Genomic DNA, 22,195 nt, shown 5'->3' on the forward strand with positions numbered 1-22,195 from the left:
TAATTTAAAAAGAAACAGAGTAATTTTACTATGTACAAAGTACTTCTTACATACTGTACCAATATTACCAACATCTTCTCTTTTCTCCTAGTACATCATAATTTCATTCCACTTTCTGGACCTCCCTCATGCCAAAGATTCATCTTGTATCCACTCCATGTGATCATAACTCCCCACCTTCCTCCTCAGATCCCACCTTAGATAAAGACTGTGATGGTTAATTTGATATGCCACCTCAGCCGGGTTTGATGTCCAGTTGTTTGGTCAAACACCAGCTAGATGCTCCTGTGAAGGCATTTTTTTGTTTTTTAGATGGGACTAGCATTTCAATCAATTGCCTTTGAGTCAAGCAGATTACCCTCTATAATGTGGGTGGGCCTCACGCAATCACTTAAAGGCCTTAAGAGAAGACTGAAGTCTCTTGAAGAGGAAGGAATTCTGCCTCCAAACTGCCTTTGGACTCAAGACTGTAACATCAACTCCTGCTGGAATTTTCAGGCTGCTGGCCTGCGCTGCAGATTTTGGATGTGTCAGACCCCACAATTGCGTGAGCCAATTCCTGAACATAAATCAATTGAATCAATCTTTCCCTTTCTCTTTTTCTCCCCCTCTCTCTCTCATAATCTATATGTATATAAATTATATACATCCTCTTGGTTCTGTTTCTCTGGAGAACTCTAAGACAGAGATGAAAGAGCAAGGGAAAATTATTATTATTTTACATAATCAGAATGTATCCTGAATTAAGAGACAGATTTACATCTTTTTTTGCTGTTGGTGGAAGTGTGTAGAACAGGGTGAACTATATCCAAGGAGACTGGATTCAAGGCTTTGAGAGCCAGAACATACTTGATGTGTTTTGACTAAAAAAGAAACACACATTATGCCCTCCAAGAACCATCGTAACAGTCAACACAACTGTGGCAGCGTAGTACCACAGAAAGGACACAGTATTGGGGATCAAAAAGACTTGAGATCTTTATGTGTGTTTGACCAAACTTTTGAACTCCTGACCATCTATAAAATGGAGGTAATAAAACTTAGTTCATTGGATTTTTATAAAAATTAAATGAGATTTATGGAAAGCGGGTCCGACCTACAGTTAACAGTCCAAAAACTGTAGCTGCTACCGTTATTATCCCCACCATTAATACATGTGTAATATTGATGCTGCTTCGTAAGTTTCCATGTGTTTACTTGAAAACCATTAAAATGCCAGTAGATAACACAGACCAAAAGGCATCAACATAATAGTGTAGCTAGATGTTGTTACAGTAATCACAAGAGATAGAATATCTGATGTATTTCAGGCAATATGCTAGTACCTTAGATACCTAATCTTATTTAATTCTCACCATAATGTGTAAGGATTGTTTCTCAAAGAAGGCAAAGTAGAATCAGAAGAGTCAAAGAACTCTTTTAAGGTCACACAGCTATTAAAATGTTTAAAACAGAAATTCCAACCTAGGTGTGTCTGACTCCAAAGCCCATGTTCTGTGGTCCTTTCTGTACCACCACTGACTCCAAAGGCCAGTCATTAGCCCGTACACAGGGAGCACAACTGTTTTGTTCATATTAACATGCCTGGTGCCTTCCTTAGTGCCTGGCACACTGTAGACACACACTACACATTTGAATGAAAGAAGGAAGGAAATAAGGCAACAGTTCTCCTGGAAGTCGTTCTCTCCACATCTCTGGCCAAGGACCATGTATTTGTCATACTTGCCTGGATGGTGAATGAAACAGGTTCTTGCCACCTTCTCCCATCCACAAGAAAGCCTTGGTTTGTCCCGTCCGTGGCCACAAAAGTAAAGCGGTCGGTGCGAGAGTGCCCTCCCGAGTGCCTGTAGGTCACATGCCCGCTGTCCACGTCCAGCTGAGTGAAACTGTGTGGAAGCCGCACTGTCCCCCGCAGGTAGAGCTGGCCGTGTCGTGGAAGCTGGGCCAAAAGGAAGGTGAGGTTCTCCGCTGGAGTGTCAGGGTCGGTCAGCTGAAGGAGGTCAGGGGAGAGGAGACCCGTGGCCCCTTCAGCCAGTCTCAGCCCCTTGTTCCTGGTCACCACGGGTAAGGCTGTGTCCACAGTCTCCAGTGTGATCTCAAACACCCCAGGCTTGGTCTGCAGTCCATTGCTCACGATGAATCTGGCAAAGAGAGGCAAGGTAGCCTTCAACATGGATTCTTGTGTCACCATCTACTGGAATGAAATGATAACAATACACACCTTTACTAAAGGATATGTCGTGTTGGGACGAAAATGAAAACTCAAGGGTGGATCTTTCAGGAGGACACTATTCTATCCATTAAACCAATCACTAGGTAATGCACAAATGGACCATTCTAACTCCCAAAGTATTTTTTCATCAACATTGATGGTAACTCACATGATGGGGCAGAGTGTGCCAATGATATTTCTCAGGCTTGTCAGTACTTAGTGTAATTCCTTGCCCCAAATAGGAATTTCACATCCTTTCAGATTCACTGCACTAGTTTGAAGAGTACACTCATTTTATATATATAGACTTATGCAACTGTATTTTTTGGTGAGAATTTAATAAGCTAAACTTTTTTTTTAAACATCTTTATTAGAGTATAATTGCTTTACAATAGTATATTAGTTTCTGCTTTATAACAAAGTGAATCAGCTATACATATACATATACCCCATATCTCCTCCCTCTTGCGTCTCCCTCCCACCCTCCCTATCCCACCCCTCTAGGTGGTCACAAAGCACCAAGCTGATCTCCCTGTGCTATAATAAGCTAAACTCTTAAGACTGATCATTGGAAGCTCATCCAATAAAATGCTGAGTGGGCTAAATTTGGCTAATTCACTCAATTCATATACTTTTCTTTGAGCTTCCACATTTGCCCCTGACAAGATATGGGGGAGAGCCATTAGATAACGATTATTCCCCTGCTTTAAAGAAAAGAAAATTAGAGCACAAGGGTTCAGAAACGTGGCAGGAGATCATAAGGCAGGTAGGAGACAGAGCTGGGACCAGAACCCAGGTTTTCTGACCTCACACCTTTTGCTCTTACAGAGTTTTTAATAAATGCTGGTTTAGCAGTCCACTAAGAAAGAGTTGTGGTGCCTGAGTACCACTGCAGACCTACAAAGAGAAAACTGAAATGATACAAATCCAAGGTGAGCAAAATCTTTCTTACAATCGCGGGTTCTATGATACCATAATGTGCTTCTGATTATATTGATCACTAAATCACATTCCACCCAGCACTGCCAATCTCAAAATTAAACTAATTGAAATGATCTTTAGAACATTTCAACATGTAATTTCTATTTGAAGGACAATGGAGACCATCATGAAATTAAGCCCATAGAATGCACTATTAAAACTCCAACAAGTTAGGAAATCACTACTCAAATGGAACTGACACATTCACCGTAGGCCAAAGAAATGTACTTTGAAATAATCACAGAGTTTTGTCTATTCGTTTTTCTCCATGTACCAGGTGCTTGAAATATTCATGGGGGAGAGAGATACTCTTATATTCCATGGATGTAAACATGTCTAAAACTGTTGCTGTGGCATATAACATTAAATTATATAATAATTTACTTAGGAGGTTCTTTTTCAAAACTAGAGAAGACATGGGGTTTATCTTTACTAATCTGACAAATGTGACTACCAAGTTTTTCATTCTTTACAAAATGTGTCTTATCCTCCAGGGTTGGAAGGTTGATGCTTTGCTTTTGAACATGAGGGAACCTGAAACCAGGTTGTGTGGGCGTCATGTAGCAACCAGCCTGCCTGAGGCGAAGGACTCAGGGAAAAAAAGCAGCTGAACAAAACGTAAGAGATGAGTTTGGCTGATACAGATTTTGCTTTGAAGGCTAGGCTAAAAATTTTGAGCTTTCAAATTATCTAGTTGATAAGACTGCCTACAAGGAAAATAGGATGTGATGCATAGAAATTCTTGTCTAAAAAGTTAAAACTGCTAAGTGAAGTACTACAGATAAAGCACATTTTTGACATTTCACACACCTTGTCTTGTAAAGAATATGACCTGGTTTTGTCCACAGCATTATTTTTACAGTTTGGAAAAGAATACTGAATTAACTTTAGAATTGTAGATTGAGCAAAATCACATAGCTTCCTTAAAACAAAACAATACATTTGGATAAATATATTCTAAGCAAAGAGGGTAATTTCGTTGCTGGATCATGAAGTGTTTGCAAAATTCATTATTTTTTAAAAAAGGAAAAAAAAGCACACCTAGAAAAATATTTGTGTGTGTACTTCAACTTTTTACTTACTAGTCACCTTGACAGTTTCAAAGATCAAGCGATATACATTTTTTAGGTACAAAAATCATGGTCTGTTTCTCAGGGGCAGCTTTTCGTGGAATTATGCCTTTATTCCACTGTTTTCCTGTTAACTTTTTCATGTTTCCTCCCTGGAGCCTATCATCTGACCAGAGGTAAAATAAGGAGACTAGGCATTCCCTCAGGGCCTCCAATTTCTCCTTTTTTCACTTAACCCCTCCAGAAACACGTTTCAGGCTTCCAACTTTGCCCTCTTTCACAATAAAGTGGCTGTCTATTCCCTACCAGATCCCTATATCCACACATGCTCTTGTGGAGAGTTTTAAATTAGCCATTTAGAGTTGAGCAAAAATTTAAGCCAGAGGACATGTATTTCTAGTATTAGCATTAATTGTGGAATTCAAGTCTTTGTGCCCTGTTAAAAGCAGGTCAAATACTGGTGGAGAAGGAAAAAGAAGGAAGGGGAGAGGCAGCCCTCAGGGGCAAGGAGGTGAAGGGGGAGGCCCAGCGACTGCCACGGGCTCATCAGAGGCAGTCATTTTGAGTATCAGATTCTGACTTTCTTCCCTGGAGACTGAATTCCAAAAATGCCCAACAAGGTCCTCCAAGCTCAGTCTCGAGGCGGCCGCATTTATCCTTGTGTGTGTGACCCGTGTGGGGGGCACTGAAGTTTTCTCCTGATCCAGGTGGTCCATCGCAGACTCCTCCCTGCCTCTGATGGGCATTTGACCATGTCGGAAACCGGCAGCCTGCCATCAGACAGATGGGAATGAGGGCAAGCAGGAGAGGGACCATGTAAGAGTAAGAAATATGTTTACTGAGGCCAGCGTTCCCAGCTGGGACCCCAAGGCAGCTGTCTGCACTGACTGAAAGCTAAGAAGCCAGTGGTGAAAAGGACACAATGTCTCAACAGGACTGGATCACCCATATCATTCCACCTTCACCAGTAACAATGCAAACTACTCACAGGCAGAGAACATTATCAGAGAGAGAGAGAGAGACAGGGAGGATGGTCATGGTTGGCTTCCCAGTAAAAAAAAAAAAAAGCCTAGCAGAACCAGTGAGACAAGGTCAGTGCTTCGTGTCTACAAAGGTTGACCAGATGATCTTACAAATGCTGCACTACCACCCCCCTCAAAAGAAACCTTCCAAACATATTTTCAAGTTCTAAAACAATAGTGCCATTGCTGTTATGGCATCCACTCCAAGCTTAAGAAGCTGGTGGTATCGAGGGAGCAGCTCCTTCTGTGGGTCCCATTTCCTTTATTACCACCCCCCTCCCTTGAGAAGAGACATAGCCAAGATGACCACTGTCTCATGAAATTTGGGGAATGACTCTTAGATTTGTCTGGGGTGCCTGCCTGGTCTGATTTCACCATTACCATGGTGCTTTCAAGCTTTCTGCATTTCCTGGCAATAGAGTTGGCTGAAGAATCTGCCATCTGTCATGGCATTTAAAAGATAAAAATGGAATCATAAATAGAGCCAGTTCTTCAGGAAAAAAAAAAAAAAAAAAAAAAGTCCAGCCGGCATGTCAAAATGGAGGACATTAGCATGTTCTTTTAGTCCCCGGCTGCTAGCAGCTGAAGTCAGCTTGCTAATCACTTGGTGTCATCTGTCCCAGAATGCGATGCCAAATCTTTCTTCCAGGCCAGCAGCACCAAACAATACAGGAGAAATTTATGATTCACAAAATAGTTTTGCAGAAGGTAAAAATCTGACCATGAAACTCCCCCGTTTAATTAATGCTGCCATAGCTTACATTAAAAAGAGAAGGGGGAAAATTCTCTGCCGCAGAATTTATCTCTTCTACCCAGCCAAATTCCTTGCCAGATTTAACAGCAAGCAACATAAATTTAGGTGATTAGATTGGTTGCATATATTTAATTTTTAAAAAGCACCATAATCACACTTTCATTAAAACAGGCTTTCAGCTTTGGTTGAGCGCCACTTGACAAACAACACAGCAGTCGATGATTGGGTTAGTGAAATGACAAGATTAAAAGGAGGGTCTTCAGCAGATGCTAGGCTCTTCCACTATAAATATGTAAAACTGCTGGCCAAACGTCAGAATGACACATTGAGAAGGTTCCTTCCCACAAGTACAAATTGTCCACAAATTTTTGGTACAACTAGGTATAATGGAAAGACCTCTCCAAAATGAGATCTCAGCCCAAGTTCAGCTCTGATACTTACTTATGTCAATTTAGGTGACTTTCTTTGTCTCTTGGAAACTCAGTTTTCTCATCCATAAAATGGGAGCAAGACACCTCTCTCAAGGTGGTGGTGTAAGGCTTAAGGGAAATGATATACACACAAAAAAGGGTCTAGAACACTGCCTGACACATTACAGGTGTTCAAGCAATACTAACTTTCCTAGATATAAATGAAGGGATTGGATTAAATCAATGCTTTTCAACCCTTGTTCGTTTACTGTCTCTCTATGGACCTGTTCCCTAATCTTAAGTCATTCAAACACCATCATCACAATTGTTGCCATTTTCTAGTATTACCTGTACTCTTATTACCTACTGTTTTGTTTTATATCAACTCACTTTTCTGCTTAAGTAAATGTACTTGAAAAGAAACCTTTTAAATACTAAAAGCTCAAAGTTTTCACTCTTAAAAACTTAATCACTACAAATACTATAAAAATAAATACAGGAAAACAAACTGTTTTTCATTCTAGCTAGATATTGTTGGCCAATGGCTTAGAGCCTGAGGCCTGTACGCTCTTTGCTAAAAAGGGAAAACAGTTAATATTGAAGAGCTGCTAAGTACATATGAGCACAGGCCTGAGACTTCCTTCTAGAAACAGAAGGACAGAGAGAATTAAAAGGGAGTAGTTTCCCACTCTTGAATCCCTATTATTTATTGTCTCCTTCCTGTACCAGCCCACATCATTCTGCATCTTTGTATCATTGATGGTACTAATCACTCATTTTAGGAAATAGAACCACAGATTTTTTGCTAAAAGAAAACCTTGCCCAGAAGCTCAGTGTGCAAAACAAACTAAAAGTCAAACCACCAAAAAACTAAACCAAAGTTATCTCAGAAAACTGGGATGTGAGCTGCAGAGTCCCACCAATTCAGCCCCTTCATTTTCTGTCTCTGGGAGGCCCTCAGAAGCCTCCTGTAAATCTTCACTCCTCAGAACATACTAGGAACAATGGACTGGACCAGACTGGAGATGGCTAGTCCCAATAGCATCAGAATCACCTAGAGAGCTTTTAAAAATACAGATTCCTGGGCCTGAAACTGGACTTACCAAAGTCGCCTCTCTGCGGTAAGGCCCAAGAATTTGAATTTTTGAAACCTCTCAGGTAAGTCTCTTCAGAATCTAGAAAGTTAGACATTCCTGGGATGAATGATTTCTAAAACACCATCTAGTAGGACTCTCTGCATGTGAATTAGGAAACTGTTATGGTATCACCAATCCTCACATTAGGGATTTTGTTTTTCATTTTCAGCTCATCACTACCATCTGATTAAGACCTAATTGTTATTTCTCAACATCTTTACATGTTCATTCTTTGGCTTCACCAGTAGGATCTCTGGTTTCTCCAATACAGTCATTAATGTCTTCAACAGACTCTCCCATAGGCATTGATGGGGGGGAAGCAGGAATGGACAGGAACAAGAAGTCCCAGAAATGGGTATCAAACGAAAAGCCCTGAATCTGGTAGACCTAGGTTAAGTCAAGAAGCATCCACCCTCCATTAATAAACAGGAAAAACAGAATCATCATTGCTCTTTATACCTTCTTTCCTCCAAGGTTATTCTTAGTGGTGTAAAGATTGGAGAGAAAAAAATGGGGCCAAGGAAAGAATATAGTGAACAATGATAACAACAAGAATGACAACAATAGTAACAGTAAAAATAGAAACCAATATTTATCTTGTTCTTCCTACATGCCATGTACTGTTTTCAGTACTTTATGTACACAAGCCCATTTAAACCCCTCAGCAACTCTCTGAGGCAGCTAACATGAGCATCATTCCTTTTCATGGAAGAGTTAATGCGAGCACAGGAGAATGTGTGACTTGACGAAAACCAGAGATGTGATGTAATGAAGGCAGGAACTGACCCCAGGCCTATGCCTTCCCAAGCCAAAGAACCAGTGGGAAAAGTATTCCCCACTTCTGACGTTTCAGTTAATACTGAGCAACACTCAAGCACTGAATTCGTTATTGAGAGAGTGACCAACCAAATGATTATCTGCTTGTTAAGAACACTTGTCAAGGGAAAAAAGAAGGTATTAGTTCAAACTCCCCTGGATTTTTTTGTTTAACAGTTGAACTATCCAAATCATCTTTTCAAATCATCATTCCAAATGCCAAAAAGGGAAGCAAAATCATCTTTACTGACAGTTAAACACTGTTTATCATAGCAGACATATTGAATTTAGATAGATAAGATACATGATAGAGGAAAGTGGTATTTGGACACGGGTATATCAGTGTAATTGATAGTTTATGGGAGCCGTTCAAATAACACAGGAGTCTGCGACATTTATGTTATTTTATAGCATTCTTTTGAAGGTTGTTTTCTGACATGGTAAAAATTATACTGGAGGCCAGAAGTCCTATGTGTATGGAAAATGAATCAATGCTCTCAGGGCCTCCTTCTTTTTTTTTTTTTTTTGGTACCCGGGCCTCTCCCGCTGTGGAGCACAGGCTCCGGACGCACGGGCTCAGCGGCCATGGCTCACGGGCCCAGCCGCTCCGTGGCATGTGGGATCTTCCCGGACCGGGGCACGAACCCGTGTCCCCTGCATCGGCAGGCGGACTCTCAACCACTGTGCCACCAGGGAAGCCCCATGGCCTCCTTCTTAATTGGTAAAATTCAGGGTTAGATGTGTACCATGGTCCCCCAACGGCTAGTCTAAGATTTCCGGGTTCTCATCCCAGCCCTGAGGTCCTTGGGGAAACTCAAGTTCAGCCAGCTTTGCAAACTGCTAAATGATAGCTCCTCTGCAGTTTTTCTTGCTTTCTGTGACTGGAAACAGATTTCAGTATTTTAAATGAATGTAGACCTTCATTAATGTTGTATCTTTGCCTTCTCAACAGATTGTTATTCCTTCCAGTGATTTATTTGATACAGAATCCTTGAACAGGTGCACAGCCCCCAATTATAACACGGTTTCTATGGGGAAATACGATCCATTTTATGGCAACATGATTTATGATGTAGTTACCAGAACACATTGTGTCAAAAGGCACTGTCTGCTTATGCCAAATGTTTACTAGCAAATTCCTTTCCCTCAGATAGAAAAACATACTCAAAAATAGGTAAATTACTTTTCCGCAGCTCTCATTAGCGGGGATCCTCAGGTCTTCACATGTCTCTTCATGTAACAGCTTGCACTGAGATCTGCTTAGGTGTTTATTTTTAAACAACGAGCCCTAATTTCTTGGCTGGCTGCTGTCATTTTAATTGTGCACCTTTCCCTTTCATCCATCGAGGGAGTGGATGAAGGGCATACTTACACCAGAGCTGGAAAAGGACCCATTTTTTTCCCTCCTTTGTCTTTCTAAGCACTAATCCAAAGAAGGAGTTCTGAAAAGTTTCCTCGGGGCTCACCTGAACGTGTCTCTGTGGGCAGCTCCCGTGCTCTTATGTACGTAGCAGACTGTCTGTCCTGCTATGTCCATTTGGCTGAAGCTTGTAATGGGGACCCCAGGATAGTGGACGTATTCGACCTGGCCATATCGCGGTGGGGAGGTGATGACGTAGAGAAGTTCCTCAGGCTTGTCTGTTCCGTCCACAGCAAGGAGGGTGGTGGTCATCAGGAAACCTCTGTCACCTTTAGACACCGAAAGTGGTTTTGCCCGGATGACAATATCACCTGCGTGACAGGTTGTGGTCAAGAACCAAATTTTTAAGAAGAGGTTGTGGTCAAGAACCAAATTTTTAAAAATAAAATGTCCAAGGTGAAGGTAAAAAGCAAAGGTCAAACTGTGCAGAAGTCAAAACTAATATGACATAGCAAGATTTCTATAACAAGGATGAATAAAAGAATTCAGCCAAAGACACGAGCAGATATCACAAAGAAGGCGTAACAATATGACCAACAAAGGCACAAAAGACGCTCAGTCTCATGAATAGTCACAGAAATATAAATCAAGATCACAGTAAGTTGTCATCTTGTAACCCTCTGATTGGCAAGGATGTAGAAGCCTGATGATACCAAGTGTTAAAGAGGACGTAGAATCTTGCATATGAGTCTGGTAGGAGGGTAAACTGGTACACAATCTGGAATTATTTTGTAAAGAGTTGGATACTCACCTATGCCTTGACCCAGGGATTCCACTCCAGCTGCATGCTGGAGAGAAACACATGCACTTGTACCCAGGAGATCTGGGCTAGAATGGTCATGGCAGCACTGCTTGTAACTGAGAACAATGGAGACAACCCAAATGCCTTCTCAAAAGGTGAATGTATAAACAAACTGTGGTCTATTCATACAACTGAATTTTGTACAGTAGCAAAACAGATGCACTAGAGCTATATGCAACCACACAAGATGTAGCTTATTAACATTTAGTAGCTGAGTGAGCAAGTCCCAGAAAAGTATAAACAAAAGTAAAAAAATTAACACAAAATTCAGGATGGTGGTTCTCACTGGACGTTGGAAAGAGCATATAGGTAGATGTTTGATACTGTTAATATTCCAGTCCTTGTATGTGTGGTGGCTACATAGGTGTTCTTATGTTTAAAAGACTGTATGAATGAGTGTCTGAATGAGCAAAGGAGAAGAGGATCACACACAGACAAAGGATACAGTGTTTCACAAACTAAGGATTATAATCCAATTTTGCTCACCTGAGGTTCATTAAAAAAATCACAACTAAAATACTATAGAGTTTCTACTTTGTACAGTTACAGGGTTAAGGTATTGTCATATTTCTCAGGCTATAAATGAGGAAACTAAGGTTTAGAAATGTTAACCAACTTGCTAATGATTACACAATTATGAAAGGTGGAGCTTGAATATCTGACCCAAGAGCACAAACTCAAACATTTTATTATTTTGCTTCCTTTCTTTAGTATATAAGGAATTCTTGAAAATTAACACTAAAACGGTGAATATCCAAAAGGAAATGTGTGTAAAATAAATGCCAAGTCATTTCTGAATTAAAAATACAGTCAATAAAATCTTGAAAAGATATTTAGTCCTATAAGGAAATAAAACATCAAGGAGGTATAATTTTACCCCAGTGTTTCTCAATGAGGGACAATTTTGCCCCCCAGGGGACATTTAGCAACATCTGGAGACATTTTGGTTATCCTATCTGAGACGTGCTACTGGCTTCCAGTGGGTAGAGACCAGAGATGCTGCTAAAAATCTGATAATGCACAACAAAGACTTCTGCTTTCCAAAATGTCAATATTGCCGAGACAGGGAAACCCTGTTTTAGATGATCAAATTGGTCTTTTTTTGTAGACTATGCTTTTAACTCAAAATGCTATGCAACTTATGTCCAACCTAAGAATCAATGACCAACCTAATTTTACATCAAAACCTGAGCCCCAGATTCTTCAGAGGGAGTCAAGATGAATATATCAAGGAAGTAAGAAGAATGAACAAGGCTGGGGAAACAAAAATCATGCACAGGAGGTTTCACCAGGAGTAGAAGATACAGCTGAGTGGAGGAAGAACATCTAGGTTTTGCCTGAACCCAACTTTTCAGCACTGTAATGACAGAGTATGGATCAGGGGCAACTATAGACAATGTCCTTCTCAACTTCTCTCAAAGATGTCCATGTCATTTTTGCCACTGCACATATCAGAAGACACAGCACAATGGGAAGGCATAATGTTATTTATAATAGCTCCCAGATGGAAATAACCCAAGTGTTCAATATGCTAATATTAGTGTTGATTTAGTCTAACAATTCAGTATAGTTTCATTTAGAGATGAACAATTATGGCTATAAAGTTACACTGCAAACTGAGAAAACTGATGCTAAGGAAGGGAGGAGGGAGCGAGAAGGGAGGGAGGGAGAGAGAGAGGGAGGTTGGGAGGGAGGGAGGGAGGAAGGGAGGGAGGAAGGGAGGGAGAGAGGGAGGGAGGTTGGGAGGGAGGGAGGGAGGGAGGTTGGGAGGGAGGGAGGGAGGGAGGAAGGAAAGAGAGAGAGAGAAAGAAAAGAAGGAAGGAAGGAAGGAAGGAAGGAAGGAAGGAAGGAAGGACAGCAACAGTGAAGGAGGAGGGGAAGGAGAGAACACTGTACAGAGATAAAACACCACTACGTTTAAAAAAAAAAAAGAAATTATGAACTTCTGAAAATGTTAACAGGTTAATGTATCTACCTGATGTAAGTTTTCACAAATACTTTTAGAAAATAATCACGTGTCAGTTGTAGCAGAGACTAGTGAGGCACTCACCAGCCTCACTGCCTTTTCTTCCTGGATGCACTGCTCCAGTTTCTACTGCCCAGACTCCTTAATGTGGCCCGTGACTGCAGTTCAGCCACAGGTACCCTACCTCCAAGCCTAGCCCATGAAATTCTCTCATTATCCTCCATATCTCACTCTCAAAGTGACTCCGAGGACCTCCGAGACAAATGATCCCTTAGCTGGAAAGAATCCCCAGGTGGCTGCTTGGAACAGAACTCTCCTCCACCATGCTAGGGAATGCATCTCAGTAACGCAATGACAGGATAACCTGCCCTAATACATTAGGTGCATTTTACTTGTACTACGTTTTGCCTGGACAGATACTTATGATGAATGCAGTCTTACTTTTGCAGAGAGAAATAAATGTGTACAGTAACACGTAGCTTATCTGAGAGTCACTTATTAGACATCTTCAAGGAAACAAGCAAATAAAATATATTATTATACAGCCCCAAAATAAACATCTGAAAATCAATCAAGCTAGCTTAAAATTTGTCTTAAAAAAATTCAGAACTGTAATTTTACCATATATATGAAGTAAGACTTTTACTGTACCTAAGCATCCAATTTAATTTAGCTCTGAGCTTCCTGGCAGCCAAGGCAAAAAAGAAAGCACTCTGTCAATCAAGCACATACTGAGGATCTAAGACTATGCTTGGTCCTAAGAATATACAGATCCTGGACTATAAAGATGAATGAGATAGGATCTTTACCCTCCTCACATAAGCTCTAAGGAAAAGTATGGGGTAGTGAGTGACATGTTAGGAATCAAGGGCTTACACTCTCCCTTGCCGAGATTCCTTTCCAGTATTTTTTTTTCAATCTCTTCTTTCTGCCATTTATGTGCTGCTGAGTCCTATCATGCAAATGGTCTTTAATTAATTCAAGAAGATAATTATCTTATAGCATTCTCCCTTGTCCCTGAAGAGTATTGTCAGCACTTCCAAAGTGAACAAAGAAACAACCTCCAACCTTTACAATAACAAAATTCCTTCCTATTATTTTTTTATTTTAAGACACATTTATTTGTATTTCCTTTGTTATTGTTGTATTGAAAATATTTTTCCTTTCAAACTCTGTTTTCAAGTAATAACTCAATCCCTGAAGATAAAACAGGAGTCATCACATTGATTTGGTAAAATTTTACTTAAAGCTTAAAACCCTGACAGTAAGTAGCCTGTGCAGCCTGTGGGCAAGGCTGGGTTTTTAATAGGCTTTTTGAAATACTGAAAATAACAAATGAATTGGCTACCCTCATAAACCTCACAGATCCCAGGCAAAGCAAGTGAGGAGTCAAAGGATCAAATCATAAATGATGGAATTTCAAGATAGAGGATGGAAGGAAGAAAGGAAAGGAGGGAAGGAGAAAGGTTGGGAGAGAGGGAAGGAGGGAGGGAGGGGAAAAGCTTTAAGGGCTTACACCAGCTCACTTCTGGTTGTAAAAGTTGGTTCCAATAAACCCTGACAGACATGCTTTACCTTTTCCCATATCCTTGATGGTGATGTGACAGTCAAATGCAGGGGACCTATTGTCACCATCCCAGAGGTAGAAGGTGAAGCTGTCTCGGTTCTGGGAATCCATTGCGCCCGTGTGTGTGTATCTCAGCAAGTTCAGATCCACTTCTTCCTGAGTGCATTTCATGCCAGGATGGAGAGGGACCCAGTCCCTCCCTGTCTGAAAGGTGTCAGAATTAGTCAGCTGCTCGGGGTTTTTTTCCCCCCACGTTGTGTCAGTGGACATCTTCCATATCCTCTGAAAACTTCCAATATGAATGATATTTCAGGAAAACTCTAGATTTAATTTTTTGCCATTCTGCATCATATTTTCCATTTAAAGAAATATATTAAAACAATTGCAGGCCTTGGGGAAAAAACGAGCTTTAACCAAAGGATTTTTGACAAAGTCTTGTGGCAATTCAACTGCAGTGCTATTTCCAAGGTATTTAACACAAGCAATCATAGCTGATTAAGTATTTCAATTATTGAGAGCAGGTGGGTAATCGAGCTGTTGGAATTGATTCTTTAAAAATTAAATGTGTCTCATTTGGGGTTTCCTTTTTTCTTTTTCGTTCTTATCATTGTACAACTAATAAAACCTATTATTTCATACTGGTTTGTCACTGGGCTTATCTGAAGTAGATAAAACATAAATAGAATGGGTGTATTTACTGTCCACACAGTTTTAGGCTTCCAAAAGACCAAAAATGATCAAAGTCCCTATGACTCCCTACATTTATACCCTGAGTCAGCACAAAAACAACTGCAAATATCATATATGTATTATGTATCATGTTCTTCTAATAATAAGCTGGCATTAGTTAAGCATATATTCTGTACAGAACTCAGTGCAGAAATTGTGGCATTTTCAATTAAAAGAGGTCCTTATGCTGAGGGACAGCTGACAACTGAGACTATTAGAAAATACAATAATAATAAATCTGTCTCATTAATAATTCTACTGTTTTCTCTTAAAAATGCATAGCTTTCCCTAAGAAGGGCTCATAAAAGTCATTTGAAGTAATTCAAGCAAAATGTCATCTTAAAAATTTACTATATGATATTATCTTGTGCTTTTCCTGTCTGGTTTAAGAGACTATAACAGAAATTTAAACGATTTTTTAAAAATTTCCTTTGTCACATTATTCCACATGCCTTCTCTCCCCTCACTGTATTACCACTTCCCTTTGTCATTCTATTTGATAAAGTTCCCTCCCTTTAATGCTTGTGCCCATCTGATGTTTGCACACAGGTATGTTCTGCCCCAGTGCTCACTGGGTGAAAGTTAATTATAATAATTAAGCACAGTGTTTGTCTGCATCATAAGATCTGTTTGTAAATTTATTTTTTGAAACAGATTCTCTTTCAGGTTTTAAACCAAATGGCCTGCAATTCTATTTAATGTTTTTCTTTATAATCTTTTCCCAGAAAGTAAATACAGAAGATGATACCTTTTGCTCTCTGTCATCTCCATCTAATTCCCCACTTGCATTCCCAAGTGTGAGCTCTGACTTAACAAAATCATTTGCAAGCCCCAAAAGAGGAAGAAAATAAGATTCAGTCTCAAGGTGGGGAAAACGCAGGAAAGTCAACCAGAAAACCAGGATGCGTGAGAAAGTCCAGGAGGCCTGGTCCCTGGTCTTGGAGAGACTTGGAAAAGCCCTAGAGAGCAGGGAGAGAACTCTGTGGCACCATATTGGGAACATGGACCCATCTGGATTTTCTCATAACCAAAACACTTCAGTTCCCATGTCACCCAAATGTGTGAGCTGTCACTGCATTTCTGCTTCATTACTCTTTGAAATGAAATAAGGACACAGCTGCACCTCAATTTAAATCTGTGATTGCTCTTCACTTTGATTCTCTATGGCGCCCACAATCTAAGACAATCAAGCTGTTCTACACAGAATGAATCCTTGCTGCTTTTCTCAGGCTGTACCTACATTACATTAAAAGTTAAGCATTCAGTCAAATAATCACATTGGAGATGGCTGGTGGTTACTGCTGCTAGCCTTAATCCACCATTCAGACAGACATTATGATGGAATACTCAAGTGACCTTCTCAAGTGACTGATCTCTAATTTGTACTGGGTTGATTCTTGGACATCACACACACAAAGTCTGAATCAGACTGGTGAGCACCATTTGTGAAAAGACTATCTTTTCTCCATTGCATTACCTCGGCTGCTTTGTCAAAAATCAGTTGACTCCACTTGTGTGGGTCTATTTCTGGGCTCTCTATTCTGTTCCATTGATCTGTTTGTTTATTCTTGTACCAGACCAACACTGTCTGGATTACTGTAGTTGTATATTAGTCTTGAAGTCAGGTAGTGTCAGCCCTTCAATTTCATTCTTCTATATTGTGTTAGATATTCTGGGTAGTTTGCCTCTCTAGATAAACTTTAGAATCAGTTTGTTGATACCCATAACAACTGCTCTAAAAAATAAAGTCTATCAGTAACTAGATAACTTGCTTTACCCCAGTAACTCCCTATGCTCCAATTTAGGTACAGTCCCAATGGGGAAGGAGCAATGATGAACCTTAATTTTGGTTGAATTTACCCTGAATTGAGGAAGTAAATTTAGAATAGTGTGAGTTCTCCCCAAACTAGGAAAATTAAATTTTCTACCTCTGAGCAAAATATGGCTATTACAGAATAAATTCAGTTATAGGAATCTGTGCATTTAGAAAATGTATACCTGTTACATTCATTTTGAAAAATAAAAGTAAAAAGGCCACTAACCTTAAGCTGAAGTTGCCCATTTTGGGGAAGACTTTCAAATACGTAGTAAATCCTCTCCCTGGGGGAGTCTTCATCTATGGCTGAGAGAACTGCACTAGAAATAATACGAGTTTCACCCATATTCACTGTAATTTCAGCTTTCCTGTAAAAAGGAAGATGTCTGGGTTGATATAAAAAATAGAAGACATCACCTTAGGAGGGGACACTGATAATGACTATTACAGCGTTCAACCTTAAATAATTAGGGAATGATATCCAATATCCAAAGTACTGAAAATGATGAGTCAGATTTGTAAAATATGCTTTCATTTCACCTTACATGTGAAAGTCCTAAGGACAATTAGTCAGCAACAATGAGTATGGCACGAGGTAATTACATACTTCTGTCTACTTGTATAGAACTTTATAATTTTCTGTTAAAATTTATTTTATAAACTGATTTTGTTTCCAAAATTTTATCTGATACAACAACAGCACCATGAAGTAAGTGGGCTAGGGATTATTGTTCTAATTTTACAGACAGGAACTTAAAGAAATGAAATGACTTATTCACGGGTGTTCTGGTACCCTTTATGATAGACCATTATGAATTTGGTGATATTTAGGTAATCTGTAGCCCTCTACATTACTCTCCTCCTTGGTGATGTTCTGGGTAACTAGTGTTCTCTTCACAGTAATTCATCTTTTCCAAATGCTACAGCTGCCCGGTCAGCTCCTGGCATCTTGAAGAGAAGGCTGGGACAGAGAGCAGGTGCTGCTTCTACCATAAATGCTGCTGCTATGGGTTTTGTGTCTCCTATAAAGGGCTGCTGCTTTCACAGCCAATATGGCTGTTTTCCCTGGTCCTACCAAAGGGAAGAAGAGATTTCTTTTCTCCTGTGTTTCTAGCTCTTGGTTTTGGTCATCACACATGGCCTGTGTCCAACTTGACTTTGTTTCTGAGAAAAACTGGGAAGTTTCCTTGGGATTTAGATTAAGGACATTTGTGTAGCATCAACTGGTCATTCTCAACAGCCTTCCACTCCTCTGCTGACAAGCCATTGCCCAAGCACCTCAGTTCTAACCTCTTTTACTAGGTTTTTCTTGCCTACTGATAACTGACATCTTCCCTGGCCATAGGAGATGACTTTTGCCGACCTCTTTACTAGAGAATATTAATCCTATCATTTTAGAAGGCTAAAATGATGGTTTAGGGCTTATGGAGATTAGTGGTGGGCATTTTTTTTTTTTTTTGGGTCGCGCCACGTGGCTTGTGGGATCTTAATTCCCTAAACAAGGATCGAACCCGGGCCCCTGGCAGTCAGAGCATGGAGTCCTCACCACTGGACCACAAGGGAATTCCCAGTGGTGCTTTTTTTTTTTTAAACACATGACTGTATGGAAAGGTCTCTCTCTTTTTTTTTTTAATATTTATTTATTTGGCTGTGCCGGGTCTTAGTGGTGGCACACGGGATCTTTGTTGCCACAGGCAGGATCTTTAGTCGCGGCATGCGGGATCTAGTTCCCTGACCAGGGATGAACCCGGGCCCCTTGTTTTGGGAGCACAGAGTCTTAACCGCTGGACCATGAGGGAAGTCCCCCCAGTGGTGCTTGTAATATAGAAACAGATGAATCAAAACAGGAAGCCAATACAATGAAGATGATAAGGAGTCTGGTAGAAAGAAAGGGTCAGAATTAAATTTCAGAGGGTCCAAGAGAGAAGAAAGTATGTCATAGTCTGAGTTACCCTGAAAGGGACAAAGATCTTGGTGCAGGTAATTTATTTGGGAAGTGATCTCAGGAACAAGCGAGAGGGAGGGAGGAGTGAGGAAGGAAAGGAGGAAAAGGCAATGAAGGGTGTATTTACTGCTCTGGGGCTCAATCCTGCTGGGGATCCTTTGAAGAGCCATGTAGAATATGCCTCAAATTATGCTTCAGAAGGATAGGAGGCTGGGATACTTATCTTCTCCACTACCTTTCATAGGTGGAGGGTTGCCCTCAAAGTATTCTCCCCTGTGCCTGGACATGGGCTGAATGAGCCACTGCTGCTTCAGAGAAAGCCCAGAGGCAAAAAAGCAGAGCACTACAGGCACTTAGATGGGGCACAGACAGCGTGCAGGGTACGTTCCATCATAGCTGCAACTAGAATCAGAGGTGGGCTAAGGGGGTGTAACCCCAGGAGCCAAAAGCACAGCATCTAAAAGGAATATCAAAGGAATGGTGTCAAATGACCTAACAAGGTCCAGCAAGATGAGAAGAGCCATTAGATTTGGTGGGAAATCCAAGGGTAACTTTTAAGGGAGGTTGGAGAGTGGGCAGGAATAGAGGAAGCAAACACAAGCTATTCCTCCAAATAGTCTGGCACTGAAATAAATGAGGGACTGAGTCATCGTTGTAGTTTTAGAATGAAAATACCTGCTTGGAATAACGCTAATAACTGACACTTATGAGAACTTAATAGGTACTAGTCTCTGAAGTACCTTTACATATTTTAATTCCTTTAATCCTTTCAACAACCACATGAAGAGGATACTGCTATTATCGCCATTTACAAAGAAGTTGACAAAGAGGTAGTGAGAGGTTAAGTAACACGTTCAAGGTCACACCACCGATAAGTGGCTGAACCAAGGCAGTCTGGCTCCACAATCTGCTCCCTTCACCACTAACTATATCCCTGTGTCTTATTAGCAGAAGTAATGAAAAGAGAGAGATGGAAGATGCGGTAGGGAGAAAATAATGGAGCAAGTTCTGGGAGAAGGCGAGAGGTGATATGCCCAAGGACACATGTGGAAGGGAAAGAAGAAAAGGAAAAAAGAAAAGAAAGAAGAAGGAGGAATTTCGAGGCAAAGTTAGAGGAGCTTTGGTGATTCTGTAGATGAAGCTATGCCATGAAGTTTAATAGCAAGAACATAGCAAGAAATAGTAAATCAGATAGGACCGAATGAGTGCCTTGTTAAGTTATTTTACCTTTCTGGTCTCAGTTGTCTCAGTGAGGATAACGATACCTACTTCACACAGTTTTGGTGAGGACTTAAGGAACAACTATATGTGAAAGGAGCCAACGTACTGCCACAGAGTAAGCACTTAATAAACACCAGTTTTCACCTCTCTCCCTCCTTTTTACGTAAAATGAGGTCATCAGAAAGGAGGCTTCATAATACCACAATATCCTTCATATTTTCATTTTTATATATCAAGATTTACCAATCCAACATTCCAGCTAGAGAATAAGGAAATAGAAATTTCTATTGAATACTCCTTGTCAAACTCATATCTGAGATGCAATCCTCCAAAAAACTATCTCCAGTATTTCCCATAATGCTTTCCAAGGGCCTTGGTGGCCCGTAGGGAACAGCAGGAGAATTGGCAGAATAAGGAAGGGATTTGTTTAAGGTCCTGTTTTCTGCAAAGCGGACGAGACTTTGGGAGTTTACACACTTCAGGAAATTGTTCGCTTCCTGATAAAGACTTGGACTGTCTACGCAATGCCCCTCACTGCTACACCATTAAAATGGTCAAAGAGGTACCAAGAAGCAGACAATTCTCTCCACCCAGCACCTGAGAAGAGTCGGACTTCCTAAAGTTCTAACCTTGGACAGTTCTGTACAGTTTCCAATAAAAAGAGAAATGGCTAGAGCTATAGAAATATAATTGATGAAGACTCTGTACCCTATGACCAAACTCTGATCAGCTACAGAGGGAGACACCGAGAAAGTCTGCAATTAATAATATCAGTACAGAATTTTTAAAAAGTGATCATTTTGACAACAGGTGGCAAGGGGGCATTGATCCCTATGGAACACAGTAGAGGACTGGAGGACAATGAAATACCAAGATGATGAAAGAAGTGTCAGTGATATATTTCCCTCAGTCACTCTTAGTTCAAAGTTTGACCAAATCCACAGTGAGGACTATCTGCAGTTAATATTACCACACTTTAATTGAATCTATATATTAATTACACTCTGATGTGTGTGCATGCATGTGTTTAAATATTTAGTACACTGTTCATTCTATATTGTATGTTTGGTTATTTTGAATTATTGACAAGTAAATAAAACTTTTAGAGGAAAATCAAATAACTGAAAGGTGGAGAAACCATAATTTTAAAAGACACATGTATCCCAGTGTTCACTGCAGCACTATTTACAATAGCCAGGACACAGAAACAACCTAAAAGTCCATTAACAGAGGAATGGATAAAGAAGATGTGGTACATATATACAATGGAATATTACTTAGCCATAAAAGAAACAAAATAGTGCCATTTGCAGAGATGTGGACAGACCTAGAAACTGTCATACAGAGTGAAGTAAGCCAGAAAGAGAAAAACAAATAACGTATAATGTCACTTATATGTGGAATCTAGAAAAATGGTACAGATGAACTTATTTGCAAAGCAGAAATAGAGACACAGATGTAGAGAACAAACTTATGGATATCAAGGAGGGAAGGGGGAGTGGGATGAATTGAGGGATTGGGATTGACATATATACACTACTATATATAAAATAGATAACTAATGAGAACCTACTGTAGAGCACAGGGAACTCTACCCAATTCTCTGTGGTGACCTAAATGGGAAGGAAATCTAAAAAAGGGGGGATGTATGTACACATATAACTGATTCACCTTGCTGTACAGCAGAAACACAACATTGTAAAGCAACTATACTCCAATAAAAATTAATTTTTAAAAGGCTAATTTGAGAATTGTTAAGGAGAAGTTATATTAACTAATATTTGCACCAAAGGTTCTAGGTGCCTGACTAGGTGGGGCAAGTTGTAACAGGCAGGAGCTGTCAAAGACTTGTTTCTCTCTTGAGGACACACATTCCATTTGCATCTAGTCTTCCAGACCTCAGAATTTTATACAGAATTTGAAAGGCACTCTTTTCAGGTAGCTTACTTGCTCAGCACTGGTTTCTCATCATTAACTGGGGTGACCTCTACAGAAATGGTTTTAAGTATCTTATGTTTCCCATCCGACAACTGGATTGTAAAGTCATCAGCAAGGCTCTCTGAGTCATCATGCAAATACATCAACCTCATTCCTGGAAAAAGGGAAAAAAGAGAGAAAGTAAATCTTTTTTATGATCGAACCACTTCAAAGCACGTCACAGATAATTTGTTTTAACCTCCAAGGCATTGGTATTAGCATTAGCTCATTAATCAATACAATAAGGTTGCATTGATAAATGCATAAATCAAACTGTTTTATGAAGTAAGAGCACCTGTCCTCGTTCAATAAAAGTTCCTATTTAAATAAGTTAGTATTTGATAAGGATCT

The 22,195-nt window shown here is 40.1% G+C and overlaps 1 protein-coding gene across 1 annotated transcript in view; it reads right to left on the reverse strand.

The window, feature by feature from the left end:
- Positions 1-22,195, reverse strand: part of FREM1 (FRAS1 related extracellular matrix 1) — a 175,628-nt gene that overhangs the window by 59,728 nt on the left and 93,705 nt on the right. Inside the window, exons 20-24 of the mRNA XM_060155088.1 lie at positions 21,815-21,959; positions 16,928-17,069; positions 14,165-14,360; positions 9,868-10,132; positions 1,727-2,141 (exon numbers count right to left, since the gene is read on the reverse strand). Of these exons, the coding sequence (XP_060011071.1) occupies positions 1,727-2,141; positions 9,868-10,132; positions 14,165-14,360; positions 16,928-17,069; positions 21,815-21,959 (1,163 nt within the window). The remainder of the gene's footprint in view (positions 1-1,726; positions 2,142-9,867; positions 10,133-14,164; positions 14,361-16,927; positions 17,070-21,814; positions 21,960-22,195) is intronic.

Source organism: Lagenorhynchus albirostris, chromosome 7, assembly GCF_949774975.1.
Source record: "Lagenorhynchus albirostris chromosome 7, mLagAlb1.1, whole genome shotgun sequence".
Taxonomy (NCBI): domain Eukaryota; kingdom Metazoa; phylum Chordata; class Mammalia; order Artiodactyla; family Delphinidae; genus Lagenorhynchus; species Lagenorhynchus albirostris.